The sequence below is a fragment of the Thunnus maccoyii genome, chromosome 13 (genome assembly GCF_910596095.1).
Source record: "Thunnus maccoyii chromosome 13, fThuMac1.1, whole genome shotgun sequence".
In the NCBI taxonomy this organism is placed as follows: Eukaryota; Metazoa; Chordata; class Actinopteri; order Scombriformes; family Scombridae; genus Thunnus; species Thunnus maccoyii.
The window spans coordinates 24,634,911-24,654,584 of NC_056545.1; the positions used below are offsets into that span (position 1 = coordinate 24,634,911).

The window sequence follows — 19,674 nt, forward strand, 5'->3', positions numbered from 1 at the left end:
CCTTCCTTAGTTATGTTGACTTCCCCTCCTGGTTTAAAAAGCTTTTCAGGATCTGGAGGGATTAGATTAAAGTGTAAATTGTATTCCTTGGCATATTGATTGGAGGTGTAACAGTGTACTGCAGCTTCTTAGATATTCCAGAGTCCTTCTAATGAGTTAAAGGCATGGAAATATAAAGAGAACTGGATACAACATCAGAGGCGAGGCCCTGTTCATTCCTATGAAAGTTGCTCAGTGGTGCATGAAGCCAAAAAAGCAACTTCCTGCTGTAAATAAATTACCTGGATGAATGCATACTGCACACACTCTATGGGCTCAATGCACCCATAGAGCATGCGTACCAGAGACTTCCGTCGGCCGAGATGGCAAGCTTCCGGTTTAGCCCTCTGGCTAACTTGAATGGGGATGAAATAATTAAATTGTGCAGCTCTTCTAGACTTTCTTAATGTTATCGTACTGAATGGATCAAATTCTGATAGTTAAATGAATCATTTTGTAGGGGTTGTGGCACTCAAATAAATGTATCAACTGTTTAACAGCCACCCCTTTTCCGATGATTGTGTGTGGGAAAAATGCTTTTTGGGCCCCTGTCAGACCCAGAGGTTGTAATTCCACAGTTTGGCCACTATGTCAAATTGGCCTCAAAGCCCAGCGCTGTTCCTGGGGACTTTGTTAAAGGCAATGCACACCCACACAGGTGTTTTCCGTTAGTCCGGCTGATTGGACCTTTGCTCAGTTGAATGTTGGGTAGAACTTTGCTGGGGTGTTACATGATGTCATTGAAGTCTGTGTACTAATAAAAGTAATAAAGGTAGAAAATTATGTTGTTTAGCATGTGCCAAAACTACCAGTAGAGTCAGGTAGAGGTCAATCAACCATAGTCTATACACGTCCACACAGTCCAAGAGGGCTTGTCAGGCAAAATAAGTGAAAATATACTTAAGTTTTGTTGCTGTTCAAGCCTTTCGGGTCATTTGACTTAAACTACTCGATCAAAACTTTTCCCGGCTTGTGTTTTTGCAATGAATATAATGTGTGATATACATGTTTTAGCCAGGCTAGTTGGCTAATGTGCCTCAATGGATGGCATAATGTCAGTCTGTCGGTACACCACTTTGGCCCAGAATATAAGAAAACATGTTAGCAAATGTTAGCATGCTAACACACTAAACTATGATAGATGGTCAACATTAGCTCAAAGCATAAAGGTACAGCCTCAGAGAGCTGCTAGCATGAGTATAACTCTTAGTCTTGTTTTTATAGTGACTCAATTTAAATTACAGACACTTTTTATGTCAAGTTGTAAGTTACTGGTACTATCTTATTGTTGTTACTGTATTCTAATCGATAAACTGACGCAAGTATTAGGTACAGGAAGGTTTGTTTCAAAGTGTAGTCCATAGCTGCGTCCTACATTTAGCTTACAGCCTGACTGATAGTCACAATACACAGCGCCAATGTTAACAGGAAATTACTACACATTTTAATAGAATTACTGAAGTTAAAAATATGAATAGCATGCACTTCACAGTGTGTAAATCAAAATGCCCCGCTTCTTTTTAAATATAGGAACCTGCAGATAAATAAACATTTTCATGTCATTCATAACAAAGACTTTACTTTCATTTTTGTGCTGCTGCCCTACAAAATTTTAAAAATTGTTATTTTCCAATGTTTTCTCTACTAATGTACATGCAAAGTGCATCTTCCCTTAAATGAGCAAAGTTGCAGACGTTTGCAAACCAATCAATTTCCGGTCCAAGAAGTCCATGCATCATCAAAAAAGAAAGTAAGAAAGTAAGCTTACAGAATGCAAGAAGGCTTAATTGAAAATAAAGTGCTCATAATAGCAGTGTAGTCATCTTCCTCCTCACTTTCTGTCCATCCCCCTCCCTCTCTTTTATTTACTGCCACCTTCCTTTACTTGTAATTGTGAGCATAGTTATCATCAGGTCAATCAATTTGACCATTTTATTCCAGTGTAGCTTCTCAGATGTTCTTCACTGATCAGATCTCTTTCCAAAATCGGTCTCTTGTTTTTCTCCACTGGATGGACCTTAATTAATTTGTCCTCATATTACCTACAAAACCACACACAGAATTAAAAGGACACCTGGGACTAAAGCCATCAATCGACAAAAAGTAAGGATCTTTACATTTTCTAACTTGTTTGCATGAATGACTGTTTGTGTGACCACGAGCTTGATGGATTTCAAGGCTGATTTTGTTTAGTGTGCTTTGATGTAATAAGAATCCACTCATACAGATGCTGCAAGAAAAGAAAATCTACCCATGAATATAAACCTTGAAAAAATGTCCTTTGTTATTTGTAGACATATTTTGGAGATCTAGCAAAAATTTTTGTGTCATCTTTTAAGGAAGCCATGGAGTAATGTCTGTATTTCTGAGGGTTTTTCCATAATTAAACAATTTATGATGAGAAAGAAATTCAGAGATGTTTTTCTGACTGATTTATGCAGAAGGAAGGAAAGATTTTGTGTTAACTGCATGTATTTAAAAAGTGCTTTCCCTGCACTATTTTTAGCTGTGTATTCCATAGAGCTTTCTGTTTAACATTGATTACTGCATTTATATTTCCTCAGAATAAATAATCACTCATTTTTTTCCATTTCCGCAAATGTTCCTCATACTGCATTGTGTCGTGGTTTATATAACCAGAGCGTTAAGATGTCAGTTTCGTTGCAGTTGGACTGTGTTCAGTTTTCATAAGAACCGACAGACAGCTCTCACACAGATTGAATTGAAGGAGCTAAATGTACTTAACAGTTTATTTCGTGAGTGCATAAAATAAATCAAATTCTGCTGTTCAGCAAGAACAGATCAAGTACAAAGTGTTTGCAGGAAAAGATGGAGAAAGATGTGCTAAGTTCTATCTCATCACAAATAGCACATAATCATTTGACAAAATGCATCTAAAGAAATTACAACATAATGTAACTGTCTGATATATTTCTATAATATTGTTATTTAGGCCTGTGTCTGCTTTCATTTGTTACTTAAATTCATAACCTAGCTACAGTTATTTACTCAATTAATTATTAGCGATAAGAGATCGAGATCAAAGTCTGCATTTGTACTTCTTAGTAAACTCAAGAACATATCAGTTTGCACTAAAATGTGCATTTGTAATATAAGCTCAATGCTGTATAGTATATTTATGTTTTTCTTGCTTGGGTCCCTGAAATTAAAAATTCATTTTCTGTGCCAGATCATACAGTTTCACTCTGCAACAATGCATATTTATATGTTGAAATCCCACCCCTTTGTTCCTGTAAAAAGTGACAAAAACCCAAAAAGCTCATCTTGCAATTAAGGGGTGTGTCATACAAAAAATGTCATCCAATCAGATGCAATAGATAGATCTGCAGATGTGCTGATCAATACAGCAAAAATATAATCATCAGAAGAAAACTAGAACATTTGTATGTCTTTAATTGAAGAAAACATTCATTTTGGTTGAGTTTGCTCCTTCAATCGTACTAGAGAAGAATAACCATGTCAGAATACATCTGTTAACATTGGCTTTTGATTAGTTTCTACTACACTATATATCAGGCACAGAATACATTATCTGTTCTTAAAAACATAAACTGAAAAGCTGTGAAATGTGTATCTCAGTAGTTAAGTCTTTCCCAACATTCAAGGAGCCTCCTGCCACCACAGATGTGTTTTTGACAGCTTCAAAAGACTCAGTAACGTCCGCCCTCACCATCGACCACTGCAGCAGTGAACTTATGGGAACCCTGAGTTTGCTTGATCCCAACAACCTGCTCTTCTGTCATGACGTGTCTCCACTCCTCCCACAAACACCACCTCTCAGTGCATGGGTAGGAAAAGCATGATTAAATGTGCAAAACCCCTCTTTCTCTCAACATCTATACCTGCACAACAGGCTTCAGATGATATATATTAGGTTGGACTTTTCTAAAATGTGCCTGCCTGCACAATGACACGAAGAAATCTAGTTTGATGCACAGGTTTCTTGCTTCTCACAGCTAAAGCATACATTTATGTTCAGTTACTCATAGTTGTGGGACTTCAGCAGAGCACCAGCAAAGTTTCCAGGGTGAAAATGGCAAAGAGTGCCAGGGTAGTATATCAGGCTGAGCAGGATAAACTGAGTTATTGTTGGAAGAGAGAAACTTGGAATTGGAGGTAAAAAAACAGTAAAAGGTCACAGTAAAAAGGATTAAATCGGCATCCAGATTGTAACCATTTATATAATATATGCCAAAGCAATCAGCTGCTTCCAAAATCTATGAGTACTAATAACTGCTGATTTGGTTTGAATGAACTTTACTGAATGACAATGTGTATGATTAGATGTGTTTGACTGAAAATTGATTGATTACCATCATCCCATCTCCCCACCCAACAGCTGAGTGGAGGCTCCTCATATCCTCTGTGTGGTCAGAAGCAACATCATTGATTCTGTCAGGAGGCAACGCAGGACTTCTCCAAGCATGAAACTCTGAGTAACACACACAAAAGCCTCCTCCATAAAAGAAGGGATTTAAATTTGAACTTTTGAAGCTTAAATGCAAGCAAAAAAAATATTCTAAGAGTTATTTTTATGATTCATCAGACTGATCGATGCATTAGGTGATTATATGAGTTTACAAAATGCAGCGGCTGCTCAGCATCAAGTTCCGGTTTGTGTTTTCCTTGTTTAGCTGAGTAACAGACTAATATATTTGATCTCCACAGACAGTGATGGTCGGCTCTGACTGAGCAACACTGGAGCATCTTGGGTACTCGCCAACTTGGCTTTATAATCTTAGTTTTCTGTCTGTGTCGCCCGTATGTCTCTCTTTCAAAAAACATGATGTATTTTCCACATTTCCTTTTTTATGTATAAATAAATCTGATAAAACGTCACTTAAGTGCTCCATTTATATCAGTGTAGTGAAGCTATTGCTTATAATGTTATACACTAAGAGTTAAATAACAGTAAAAAATACAAAATATTCTCAATAATTATGATGCAGCATTGATGTCACTATATTTTCAATTATATAGTTACTGCAAAATACTTTAGTTTATATAAAAGTAGTATTTGCTTGTTGAAGAACATCTTTTTTGTGGTCATCTGTTAGCAATTTAGCAACATTAGCAACAAAACATTTTTGTAAATGATACTAAAACTTTTGCAGAGAAATACATAAGCTGAGCAGACAGGATGTAGTGAAAGTGTTCAAAGAGAAAAACTATACTACTGAATGTTAGAGCTAACTGTTACATTACACACTAACCTGATTTGGAGTGATGTAATTAATCTAATAATAATATGAAACTTTGACATCTGAAATCTGCAGCAGAAATGTCCTGACCCGGCTGCTACTTATGATTTGTGAGATGAATATTGAGACTTCACTTCAGTCTCCTAGATACGTCTGAGAAACATAATCCCACCCCGGTAAACACACACACACACAGAAAGAGAGCAGCAGCAGTTCTGTCAAACAGCATGTGAGGAAGATGGGATATTGAGAGCAGGGTGAAGGGTGGCTGAGTTGGCAGTGAAGCACCAATCAGACCTAAATGAATCTCAAAAATTGATCCCATGTAGAGATACACATAGCTATGCAAAGATATGACCACAGACATTACTGCTCTATACACATTTAAACTATGGACTGATTAAATTACACACTAATGCATGTGTGGTTGCTAACCCCCCCCCCCCAAAAAAACCCTGTTGTGTCCTGAATAGGTCTGTCTAAAGTCTTAACCTCCTATCTGAGAAACAAACTGCAAACTGGAGCTTTTATCATCATCTCCCCTTTAATCTGTGCTGCTCTCTCTCTCTTTCTCTTTAATTCGCTCTCTCACTCCCTATATAAAGTCAGTTTGTTTGAGTATCTTTTTCTTTCTTGTGAGCTCAGCAACAGCCTCCCTCCTCGCCCCCCTCTCCCCCCATACACCCATACACACTCACACATGCTTGCTGAATACGGCTGCCTGAACTCATGAACCACTCTGCATGAGGTGACTGCTACTCTGGATTCTTATGGTCCTTCTTTTTAAGGTGAGCAGACACAGACTGGACTGTCTGGCGCATTTGTCAGTATCGTACATCTTACAGACCCGTAGGGACTCTAAGTGGTAATAAAACAGGATTACTATGGCTGTGGCTCTATTGCAGCCGCACTGTTGGCACTTAATGCAAGCCATATTACAATTTCCTTTGTCGAGTGGTGCATAATCTGTCTGGCATTCTGTGTTACTGTCTGAGGTAGGTATAAATTAAATAAACTGCATATTAGCTGCTTTATTTGAATGCATTTTGTTTGATGGATTTTCTTTTAGATGTGTAGTTCTGTCAAAATGCAATAATGTCTTTAATTATATGTGCATTGTAAGTTACATGTGACAAACGTATATTCATCCCATTTTTCATGGCTGCTTTATGCATGAAATGTATGTATGAAGAAGGCATTTAAAATAATCTTGTGCCACTTAAACTATTATAATGTAGGTATGAGTTTTACATAAACTGCTAACGTTTGGCTGCTATGTGATTCATTTAGTAAGTGGGCGCTCCCTTTGTTCATTCCCAGCCGCTGTTTAGAGAGAAAGTGTATACTTTTCTGTCACCATGTAACAGTTTCTTGCTCTAATTTTGGATCAAGACCAGCAGATCTGCTGACGAAAGAGCTGCTGTCACTGAAGTTGTACTTTAGAGGACCAGAGCTTGTTTTATTCTAGCTTGCCGTCCAGTGATGCAGAGTGAATTGCAAGTGGCAGGCCTACTGGTCCAAAAGATAAAATCCTTCTCTCTCTTAAATACTTTTCCTGGACAAAGGGAGTGTCTGGCACATCTATCAGTTTCTTAACTCCATTGCTTTAACAAGGTAAATATGCATCAGAGTGCAAAGCCTTGGCTCCCGTTTCAGTTTTGAATGAAAATGCCTTCTTGGTTTGAGCCAACAATGACAAACATAATCACAACAAATGCTTCCACAGCTAGACACTGCACCTCTAAGGCTTCTGCTTCTCCAACCTTTACAACATATATGCATATGTCTCTGAAGATGATATCTGCTATATTTGAAGGCACATGAGCTTTACCATATTTCTTCTTTAACAACTGAAAGGAGATCTACAATGAGGCATCGTTTTTATCTGGAGCTGGAAATTTCCCTTTATTTCATCCAAAGTTTACATAGGTGTGGGTGGAATAACAAAGCTGAGCTGTCTCTCATCAGAAACTAAAGGCTTACATGGTGCATGTCATTAGAAGATGGGTACAGACAATGATAATGAAAACACAACAGCATATGGCTGAGGATCTACAACAGCTGTTTGTGTGACATTGCCACGCCTGAGAGCTTCAACTTGTTGTTGATTGTTGTCCGTCATCAGGGACTATCCTCACTGCTGACAGCTTTCGTGTTTTTGAGAAAGTGAACATGTTCTTTACTCATTTAAAATCTTTGACATAAATGCTGCTTAGGTGCATATGCAGACATGTTTCTTTGGTTCTGTCTAGTGTCCCCTCCTTCAGAGTGCGAGGTGGACGGAGTCCCCAGTGGTTACGGATCCAGGGACTCTATCCTCAGGCCTGGAGCAAAGAGGGACTGGAAAAGACGAAGGCGTGGGCAACTAAGGCACGAAAGGTTAGCTCAACTATTATGAGTGCACCTGTCTGTGTATTCATGACACAGATCATTTATATTTTATAGGCAATCACATCTGTCAGAAGTGTCAGGCAGATCGGATGGCTTTTTATCGAGGATGTTGCATTTACTGTGTGTCAGCAGTGTGGTGAGGCCCGAGTCCATTTAATGCCTGGTGTGCAGCTAATAGGCTGGCTGCTGCAGACGTATATACAGCTGTGGTTGCTGTCAGGCACTGTGGTCAGTGTGAAACCCTTGTGTTCCTGTGGTTGCTGATGTTTCAGCTGCAGCAGCTTGGATCTGGGCCACACCAGCACTGACGCTGGCAGAGGGAAACAGCAGCCTGCGTTTGAACTGAGTGGAGGTGCAGCCATGCGCTGCTCCACCCTGCTCGGCATCTTCACAGGGGTGCTTCTCTACTTGGTGCTGGGCGCCGTGGTGTTCAACGCCTTGGAGACTCCACGAGGGGAGAAGAAGCACATCGAGCTGCAGTACAAACGCCGGGATTTCCTGCTGAACTTCAGCTGCATTGACCCAGACAATCTACATGCCTTTATAGAGGTAGGGCACATCTTCTCATGACAAGAGCCACACTGGCTCTGGCTTTCATTTTGGGATGTGTAATCTCTCTAGGACAGCTAAGGTACTCTTCTCTGTTCTCTCAATTTCTAGGGGGCAGGGCATCATGGTGGGTAGGTATGCTCAAGTGTCTCTTGTTTTAGTCTTTAAATGGGTTTGAACATATCTGTGACATACCACGACCACTTTTGTGTCAATTTTGTGTTTCTCAAACGTTTTGGCTTGTGATCTCGTAAAATGCAGCATCTATTTGTTATGCCTCATCACAGGTTAAAGGATACATTTAATAATTTTTAAATCTTTCTTAAAATAACAGTCAGGTGTCCATATAAACATTGGGAGAGTTTTTGCTTGCAGTAATCATTCCTCCTATTCATACTGGCTATTAAAAGATCCCCTTCATATACTTACAATGTAAGTGATGGGGAACAAATTCTACAGTGTTGTTTTGTACAAAAATATATTTAAAAGTTTATCTGACGCTAATATGAGCAGCAGTCTGAGTTAGTCAAATAAATATCTTCCAAAGTTAGTCTTTTTAGTTTGAGGAAATTTAAATTCCCCCTTTGTGTTTCCTTAGAATTTGGTACTAAAATGACTTTGACTGCATTTGAAAGATGCGAATACACTTGATTTGAAAAATTTGGAAAAAGCTCAAGCCTTATATTAGCTTCAGATAAACAATTAAATACGTTTTTGCACAAAACGAGGACAGGTGATTAGGTCCTACATCACTTACATCGTAGGCGATATGCAGGGGATCTTTTAACGGTCAGTATGAACAATGTGCAAAACCTCTTTTGATGTTCATTTGGTCACCTCACTATTGTTTAAAGAAAGACTTGAAAGACGGAGGGATTTTACAGGCTTGAAAAGGTAAACATATTCAGCATTCCACAAAAAAAGCTAAAATTTCTCGTCCTGACCCTGATGAACCACTGAAAAGTAATCTAAACACAACTTGTGACCAACCATAATGTTGTATTTCCTTCTTTAAGTGTCATGCAAAATTCAGCTATTGGGTTTGTAAATGACTTTGAAGGCTAAAAAATATACGAGTGTATGCTCAATAAAGCTGAAAAGCTATAAAATTAATCTATAAAAATTAAATTGGTACAGATAATTTTACACAACATTTTTTATTATAGTAAGGTGAAATTTTGTGTTCTTTCTCTGTGTCAGTTATTGAACCTGCAAACTGTACATGTAAAAGTGATTCTGCCACTGTACAAAGTCACAGATTGTGGCTATTTTCCCCTCTCCTACCTTCCCCATCCAACAAACACCACAGAGGATCTGAAGCATAGAAGCTTGACCACCTCTCAGCTAAAAATACATTTTGGCTTGGCGTCTGACAGATAAATGGCTCAGCTTGTTTGACTCTGACAATACAATTTAAAATATTCTGTATCTGTTTTGTGGGTCCTCAGGGTGACCCATTAGACTTGTGTTGAGTATTGAGCAGATAACATGTGTGGTCAGTGCGGCTATGTGAGGATGGGTCAACTCCCTAGTGTGCATGTGTGTGAGTGCATGAAAGCTGATCCATGCACAGGTTGAGTGTTACAAGCTGGCTCGACAACCGTTTCTGTGATCCAGAGATGTTTGTCCCCACTCCAGAATGAAAGTTGTACATCACCATTTTAGCCTGTAAAGTGATCTATAGATGCAGCAGCTGACATTTACAAAGGTTAAAGGTCACTACAGAAGAAAAGAGTGCAGTCCTCAAGTCAACAAGGCCGCATTTTGTTTTTGATCATTTAAAAGAAGATGATAAGTACATTCCTTCAGCTACACACTCATTCATCTTTAATTAAAAAAAGCTTCCAGTATAATATTTCACTCCTTTATAATAATATACTCACAGAATGAGCACCCAATGATTTGATGGTTTCTATTGTTAGGTGCTGTCAGAAAAAAATTCAAACTGGAGAATCGTTAAGATAGTTTGGGTGAGTTTGCACAATAGCACACCTATAAAAACATGAACACGTGTGCTTAATGACAGATTACATAAAAACTAAAGTCCTCTTATTCATGAGTGAGCCAGGCAGCTGTTACAAAGTAATTCCTCTCACGTTGTTCTGCATGACAAGCCGGCATTGTGGGTCAGGTTTCAAACAAACCAGTGTCAGCTGATGTTTCAACAGGTCTTCAATAAATTCAAAGTGATCCAACTACAGTCTGTTGCCCACGTGAGTGATGCAAGATGTGGCAATGCGTTTTGCAGTTGTTCATTTTCCACCGCTGGCTTTTAACGTGGAGGATCATGTGTGTGCTGATGGTGCGTGATGTCAGCTGGCACACGGGTGTGACTATGAGGTCTAGATATCAATGCTGTCCTAACTCAAACCCAACTTAGAAAACTGATCAACTTAGAAAACTGTATTTGAATCAGATGAAAATGAAGAATTTATTAGAGCTGAAATGATTAGTTAATTAAGCATCAACAATTTCGTTTAACATTTCCTTGTTTAAGACATTTATTAAGCAAGAAGTCAAACATAGCTGGTTCCAGTTTCTCCAGTGTGAGGTGTTGGTCACTGTAAATCGAATACATTTGAGTTTTGGACTGTTGGGCAAAACAAGTCATTTGAAGATGTCACCTTAGAATTGTGATGGGAATTTTTTCAGTATTTTCTGACAAAAAAAAATCAGAGAGAATAATCAACAGATTAATCAATATTGAAAATAATCATTAGTTATAGCCATAAATTCAGGTCCAATCATCAATCTGTAACATAAGGAAGATCACAGTGTCAGTCTTGTCTTTGTACATTTTCTGTTTTGTAAAACAAAAGCCTTTTCATTTCATCCATCTTTCTATTGGTTTTGTTCCTCAGTGGTGTGCTCACAAATCTACACATTGAAATACATAAATCTATAGTTACATGTGGTGAGACTGATGTATGTCATGACCATAGAAAGCTGAAGTTCACTGCTCTTGCTTGTGGCCAGTATTTCCCTTTGCAACCACACTTCTTGTGTTGTTATGCCTCGGCACCGGTGACAGCTGTGGCTGCAAGCATTATGTTTTCAGGTTGTCCATCCAACCATCCATTCATCCATCCCATTCTCATGCATGCAATATCTCAGGAACGACTTGAGGGAATTTCTTCAAATTTGACACAAACGTCCACTTGGACTCAAGGATGAACTGATTAGATTTTGGTGGTCAAATGTCAAGATCATTGTAACCTTACAAAATTCATTTTTGGCTATAACTCAAGAATTCATATGTTAATTATGGCAAAGTTTCTAATTGGATAAAATCAGGTGATGACATTTTATATCCAAAAGGTCAAAGGTCACCTTCACTGTGACATCATAATGTTCTGCAAAAACACTTTTCCTGGCATTATTCAATGCCATAACTCAGGAACAGAAGGGGAGATTTTGACCATATTTCACATTTGGATACTAAATTGGTGACACCAATCTTGGTGCCCACCGTGAAACTGTGGTGATTGTTTAGGTCTTCTGTGCTGCCAAGTTGAAGATGTGTGTGAAGCATCCACGTTTTAGAATTTGTCGCTTCTTTGCAGCAACATCCATATCTGAAGCTTTGTCTACTGTCATGGCTACAACTTTCCATCAGAATCAGCTTTATTGGCCAAGCGTGTGAACACATACAAGGGAAATACACTTAATACCTTTTGTTAAATTCCTTCAAAGTCTTCACCACTAAAATTATATGAGTCTGGACAGAAATGGATGTAAACTGCAACTTAACTGGTTGCAGCTTAATATTATAGCACTGAAATGTTGCTAAATAGTCAGACAGTAATTTTTCTGGCTCCAAATAATTCAGATAAATTTCCATGGAGCCCGCCATGTTGCACCGCCATGTTGCACCGCCATGTTTCTACAGTAGCCCAGAACGGACAAAGCAAACACTGGCTCTAGAGAGGGCCTTTTGCGTGTTTTTTGCGAGTTTCGCGGCAACCTTTGGTTCTCCTACACGCTTGGAAGGGGAGGGGGAGGGGTATTTAGTTGGTAGCAATCTGCAACCTCACCACTAGGTGTCACTAAACCCTACCACTGGTCTTTAAGTCTTTGTTGAACTAAATCAACTCCTTTTTAGCCGCTAGATCATCTGCTTCTAATATTCTACAAACTATTGCTGGCTTGTATTATTTCTAAAAATTGTATTTCCTGTAAACCTCAATCTTGACACACCCTTTGGGCAGAAGTTGCACCGCCCCCGTGTGAAGTGGTCAATGTCCACAACTATTACAAATGTATTGTGCTGAGATTTGGCTTGGTTGAATCATTATTACCAGTATCAGCAGTAACAAACTGCATTTACCTAAAAAAAAATATTGGAAAATATTACTGATACAATAATTTCAACAAATATTCAATGAAATAACATTAAATTTATCATACTGACTATAGTTTGTAATCAGAAAACATTTTATTCCATGGCAATGTTTAGCTTTTGTAAGAACTTATTGGCAATATTACCTTTACCATTACTGGAGCATGTTTTTAAAAAAGCATTACAAAATTGTCAAAACACTCTCTGAAACTACATATATAAAAAAAATATGATTATCTTTTTCAAATGCCAACCTAAACAGGCCAAATGCCAAGCGGGACTCTTGTACCCCTAACTCCCTAGAAGGAAACCACCTCAAAAGATGTGGTTCTGTAAACACGCCATGCAATCTGAGGATTTTTTTTGAGCCTAACAAACTTCCACAGAGTTGTAGTTAAGCTAATTATAACTTAGTTCAATTTAGTTAACTACACTTGTAAAACAATAGAAATCGTCCATTTTCCCAAACCAGTTGGGACTGACCTTGTACGCGGTGGCATCAGCCCAACAGACAGGACCAACCAGACACAGCCCTATCTCTGTAATCAGAAACTTCTTATTTATTAGAAGTAATGATGTCTGCAGAGTCCATGTTCAATCACAGCTTTATCATATTCAGCTTTAAATTTAGAGCTAACAAATGTCTTCAAGCACCAACTGACACAAAACAGATAATTAGATCGGGGAATTAGATTATTTCTGCGGGCAGTGGTTGGACAGAGTGGAGCCGTCACAGTTCTTTGTCACTGACTGCTTGCTGTTGATCATGTTTAGAGAAAAGTCATTTTTTAGGGCATTTCCAACATTACTGTGGTGGACATAAATCCCTGCAACTGGCTGTAAAGTAATAAATTGAGTTATGTTTAATTGGACAATAAAAAGACACTCATGCTCATGTGTTTGTCTTTGAAATTTTACAATATCAGAAATGAATCATGTACAATTTAAATTAATTGATGGGTTATTTTACTAAATTGTGAAGTCTTTTGCTAATTCATCTTTATATTTATTTAGTCAAATTAAATATCATTTACTTAACTGTTTTATAAAGTAACCACTAAACTCTTAACTCCTCTCCACCATCCCATCCCAGGAGGTGGTGGAGGCCATTGGTGCAGGTGTGGATCCCAACAGCAACTCCTCTTTTGTCAGCCAATGGGATCTGGCCAGTGCCTTTTTTTTCTCAGGGACAATCATCACAACCATCGGTGGGTGTCCAGCAGAACCATCAAGACCATTAAACTAAATTCTGATGACATATTCGTGGCTGGAGTCTGTTTTTTCTGACCTTTACATTTCGTGTCTTCAAATCCACTGCTCTTCCACCACCACCTCTGACCTTGCATGTCCAGGTTTTGGAAACATCTCCCCCAAGACAGAAGGGGGTCAGCTGTTCTGCATTTTCTATGCCCTGGTGGGAATCCCGATGTTTGGTATCCTGCTCGCTGGAGTTGGAGACCACCTGGGAACTGGGCTGAGGAAAACTATTGCCAGAATAGAGACACTTTTCCTGGTCAGACCCTAAACAGAGCTTTTGACATCTTCTTCACTTGCACTGTGCATGTTCGTCCCTTCATTTGTCTCATCCCATGGTGTTGTTTCACCTTGCTGACAGAAATGGCGTGTTAGTCCCACCATTGTGCGTGTGATCTCAGCCGTCCTATCCATCCTGCTGGGATGCCTGCTGTTCGTTGCAGTGCCGATCCTGGTTTTCCAAGAGGTGGAGAAGTGGACTCTGCTGGAGTCGGCCTACTTTGTAGTTATCACCCTGACAACAGTGGGGTTTGGCGACTATGTTGCAGGTATACATGTGTTAATCAGCCACCATAACCCTAACCCTAACCCTTTCTGCACACAGAGATGAGAGAGGTGTTTATTTATGACCTGAAGTCACACCAGAGCTGAGCTAGGGAAAACAAAACACGGAGAAATGTCTAATCAGTGCATCAATAAATCCCCATTAAACAACCTACGGGTCTTTTTTTTTAAGGGAGCAATACAACACTATGTTAACTGCTGATAAGGCAGCTGTAGAATTGCCTGACTTGTGCTTGCTTTTGCATATTTTTGCATTTTTTGTTGAATTTATTGATCTGAACATAGTCTGCTGGCATGACTTAATTAGTCCTCCGTTAATTTAAATGTCAACTGTAATGCATTAAGTTCACTTAGCACAGATCATTTTCATTTACCTTTTAAATTATTCAGCATTAGTTTCTTGTAAGAGATGAATTATTGATTATGTCATCTGCTACATACTATCTCCTATCTTAAATTTTCATTTACTCGGCAGGAAAGACATGGATGTGTGCATGTATGGACTTAACCCACTGCTACTGTGTCTTTGTGTCTTCCCAAAGGGGATTCTGGGGATTCGGGGAGCGACCACTGGTATAAGCCTTTGGTGTGGTTCTGGATCTTGCTGGGTCTTGCCTACTTTGCATCTATCCTGTCGATGATTGCCAACTGGCTTCGAGTTCTGTCCAAGAAGACCAGAGCTGAGGTATTTCTTCTCCTCTGCTGTCTCTTTTATCAGCCTTTCCCTTTACCACTTTCCTTCCATCATGATCATTTTGTCCTCCTCTCTTAGATGGAGGAGCTGCGAGCCCATGCCACTGACTGGACTCAAAACATCCAGAATATGTCAGTGGATTTTCGCATTCCAGGAAAGATTGATGACCCCTTCAGAAAGCGTCGGCGAAAGCGGCGCCATGGCCCTCGCAGCCATAGTCGTAGTGCGCCAACTCCCGGGGCCCCTGAGAGGAAAGACGAGCAAGATGAGAGTCAAACAGAGTCTGGATCTTACTCCTCTTCGTCCTTCTCGACTTCTAACGAATCAGAGTCTGGATCGGAGACAGACTCTCAGACCACTCAGACAGAGCGAGTTCCTGAAGACAAAATTGAAAAAGAGGACATTGTTCCAGAGCCCCACCTTTCACAGCCTCTCGACTACTTTGGGGAGAACCTAGCGTTTATTGATGAGTCTTCAGATGCTCAGAGTGGTAAACTACATTTAGATCCTCTCCTGGATCAAACACAACCCAACTCTGTACGCTCTCGTCACCCCAAGAGGAGACGCCACAGAAAGCCTGTTCAACAGAGAAGCCCCAAAATCAACCGCCCCAACCCTGACAGGAGGGAGCCCAATGGAAATCCAAAACCAGTTCCAGATCTACCACTGAAGCCTTCAGATCGAAGCTGATTAGAGGAGCTCCACTGCTAACACAAGTATCGACACAAGAAATATGAGGTGTAATCTGACAGAGGAGTTCTCCATATAACGATTTATTTGTGTATATGCATTGCTTACTTACAGACACTTACAATGAAAACATGTTGCAGAAGCCTTAGCCTCTTGTGGTCTGCATTTGATGCTCTTAGCATGCGAGTGTGTATGCCTCAATCAAAGATGATGAAGTGATTTTTATGCCAATGTTGCCATTACTTTCTGAGGAGTTGCTGCTCTCTACTGGGCCAAGATAGAAATGCACTACCACTCTCTCAACATGAGGGTTCTCACCCTTTACTAAACCAAATACATACTGCAAGAAACCAGAAAGATTAATCAAAAACCATTTGTTCAGAAATGTGCCACAGCTGTGTGGTGCTCATACTGAAGAGAGGATGGTTTGGTCTGAGGCAGTTACTCTTGAATCCTGCCAACAACTAAACGGGTACTTAACAGGTTCTTGTACATTTTTGGTATGTAACAAAACTTTTTTAAATACTGTGTACAATCATAATATTTGCATTTTGATGGCATTAATCTTGATGTACTACATATATGTAATAAAGTTGTTTTTTTTTAAAATGACAGGAGCACTGTGTGTCCTTCGAACATGTTTAGCATTTTAATAAAGGGGCTCCTCTGGGAAACATGGTTGTTGAACAAACAGAATCGAAGTGCACTAATAGTGACACACCCTCTACTTTCTTATACGAAAACGTAGGTCAATATTTCTAACAAAGCTGGGGTCAAGCATAATAAGGCAGGGCTGAACTACACTTTCAGTTTTAAATGTTTGTCCGTGACAATATGTGTGTCAAACCTATTGAGATTTGGTTGCAGTGCTGAAGCAATGTCAATAGAACTCAGCATTCAGTGCCACTTCTTATGAATCATCTACAGACTGTCATACTAGATTCAGTTATTCATGTCAAATAACCTTTTTTCTGGAGGTTTTAGGGTCTGTCCTGCAGAAAATGTAGCTCACAGAACTAGTCACACTACTGGGCTGAGAAAATTATGTCCCACCTACACCTCATGGTGGCAGTGTGAGCTTCCTCTAGGATGAAAGCAGGATTTGTCGATATTAACACCAGCACTGATGTGTTTCATCACAGTAAAGTCATATAATTTAGTTTACAGCTCAAAAAACATGTTTAAGTGTGCAGTACTTCTTTAAATCCCGCTCCACTCAGAAACATTTTTGCTTATTGTTACTTCACTTGGATGTTTGACCTATACTGGGCAGAGTTTGGCACTAAAAGAATGTTTTCAGAATGTTAACTGAAAATCTGAGTTTAAGGCATATACCTACGAGCAGTATTTTATGACATCACAACTAGTTTGGGGCTAATTGTGATTCTGTATGAGACTTACACAAGTGTGATGTGGAAACTTGAAGCCTTTAGTGCACAAACAAACATGAGAATGGACTTAACAGTGAAGTAGGAGACATCTTGTGTCCAGTATTTAAAACTTTTGAAATGAAAAATATTGCATATTCATATTCCCTCATTCAATGGGGGAGAAGGAGGAGATATAATTTTAAGGATTTTAGAAGGGTAGTTGAACTTATTTTGTGGAAAAACCACATTTGGTGAAAATTATTATTCAAAGCAGAGTATTTTTATATCTTGCAACATCTTTGGAGGGGATCTTTAAATAAAATGTCACCACTGTTTATTGATGTCTAATAATTCAGTGTCTAAACACCTACAAGATATCCAAATAAAAAAATACCTGAAACAGCTACAGGTGAAGAGGAATTATGAGAATTGCTTTCTAATTTTAGCTGTTTTGAAAATGCTTTTGGTCTGAATAATTCACATATTGACACATTTTCACATATTTAGAAGTAACAAGAGTATAATGTTTAGCATGTTCACCATCTTAGTTTAGCATTTTAGCGTACTAACATTTGCTAATTAGCACTAAACACAAAGTACAGCTGAGGCTGATAGGAGTGCCATTGCAGGTGTTTGGTCATAAACCAAAGTTGGACAAGCTGCTAGATGAAAAGTTAAGGGATCACCAGAGTTGATACAATTCATCAAGAATGTCTGTACCAAATTTCAGGGCAATACATCCAAGAATCGTTGAGACATTTCACTCAAAGACACAATGTCACCCTCATAATGGTGCAAGAGGAAAAGTCAGGGATCACCAGAGATTTATCCTCTGGGTATTATCAAGGTCTGTACACAATTTCATAGCAATCTATCAAATAGTTGTTGAGATATTTAAGTCTGGACAGACTTTGGCATCCCTTGAACATTCTGCTGCAACATACTGTATGTAAGCTTAGCTTTAAAACTGATTCAAGGAAATATTAGTTGTTTCTACATGCAATTTATCAGAGTTCAAATAAAGGCCTTGTTTTATGCACAGAGAGGGAGGAAAGTGTCACTCATGTGGCTTTATGCTCTCTGTAGATCAATCTAGTTTGGTGGAGACAGGTCAGACATATGCTGCAAGATTTGAATAGCATACATACTGTATTGTGAAGGCACAGTAAAAATGCCCTTCAAGTTTTTAATATGACCCTTTGAGCATACACAGAAGCTCCTCAGTTGATCCATGTAAGTGATACTCTGCTGGAAACTCTATCTGAAAATGTTTCAATCTGAAAATGGCACCAAGGACAAACATGGTGCAGACGTAAACTGCGACTGTAGTTCTTTTGTTGTCTGTATTTTAATTCCTTTGAAAGAAAAGCTGATGTGGCCAAATGTCACAAAATATCTTATGCATCAAAGCAGCAATCATTAACTTGTAATGCCCCCCCCTCCCACTATAAGTAAATGACCGCTGATTTATTTTTTAAAACAACCAGCAGATGGCACACACTGACACATTTCCCCCTCTACAACAGTCCAAGACTTAACAGTATAATTCAATACATCCAAGATCTGAATCCTTTGACTTCACTTTGTTCATTACCGAACATTTGAATGATTTTAAATGAGACAAATTGCAGTCGTTGTGTTTGTATGGTGAGTGAAGCAAAACGTTTTAGAGGAGCAGAAACCATGTGAATATTCATCTGCCCTTTGGAAATCTGACACTTTCCTGCAGGATATGTAAAAAGAAAAAAAAAAGCAGCGTTCTGGCATTGCAATCAGGAAGTCAGCAGGCAGTGATGATGTGCAGTGGCAGTGTGGGTGACCTTTTACTGGAGGACACAGACGCTCAGCTGCTATAACGTCATCAGCACCGCTGCTGCAGTTTCCCGTGTGCTGCCACTAGAGGGCGGACAGTGGGTCGTGATAGTAGTGCTGATGTAGGCTACACTCCTGACCTAGAGTTAAAGGGAAAATCCACCCCAAATTAGAAGCCAAATATGTCATGTCTACAGTATCGCACATACCAGCTTTGAACAAGTTTCTCCTTCAGTTGAACAACAGACTGGGTCATTTAGAGACAAATCCTGGAGCTTCTCCATAATGTGGCTGTTTTCTAATTTGAGTGTTTCACATTCAAATCAAACTGATTACTGACATATTTTTAAAAAACCTTCAAATTTAATTGGACTGACATGTATGACATTGCCAAGTCTCCAGCTTGGGGAAACAAGTCCATATTTGATAATCATTTAAATATCATATAATGTAGATCTTGTTTTAGGGTGGATTTCCCCTGTAAACCTGATACAAATTGTGCAGCAGTAGCATTTAGCATTAAGTAATGAGAGCATGGATATAAATGTAGCAATTAACACAGACATTAAGCTTTTTTAGAAATGTCAGCATCCCTTGTGCTTTATTTCCTGACATGGTTTACTTCTGTCAGCTGTCCATCCATCTGTCAAGTTTTCTGGATGTGAGACAAACTGAAGGCCACCATGGTGTTTGTAGTTGAACCCATAAATATTCAGTTTACTATAGCCCAGTAATTATGATTATATACAG

General features: G+C 39.1%; 1 protein-coding gene across 1 annotated transcript; it reads left to right on the plus strand.

Annotated features, from left to right (window-relative positions):
* The first annotated feature begins 1,676 nt into the window (after positions 1 to 1,676).
* On the plus strand, positions 1,677 to 16,297 carry LOC121910276 (potassium channel subfamily K member 4). The gene is made up of 10 exons (XM_042431425.1): positions 1,677 to 1,789; positions 2,100 to 2,142; positions 3,700 to 3,848; positions 7,514 to 7,640; positions 7,925 to 8,201; positions 13,634 to 13,748; positions 13,893 to 14,053; positions 14,156 to 14,342; positions 14,901 to 15,043; positions 15,131 to 16,297. Exons 3-10 carry the CDS (start codon positions 3,845 to 3,847, stop codon positions 15,740 to 15,742), a joined length of 1,626 nt encoding a protein of 541 aa, XP_042287359.1. The 5' UTR covers positions 1,677 to 1,789; positions 2,100 to 2,142; positions 3,700 to 3,844; the 3' UTR covers positions 15,743 to 16,297.
* The last annotated feature ends 3,377 nt before the right edge of the window (positions 16,298 to 19,674 follow it).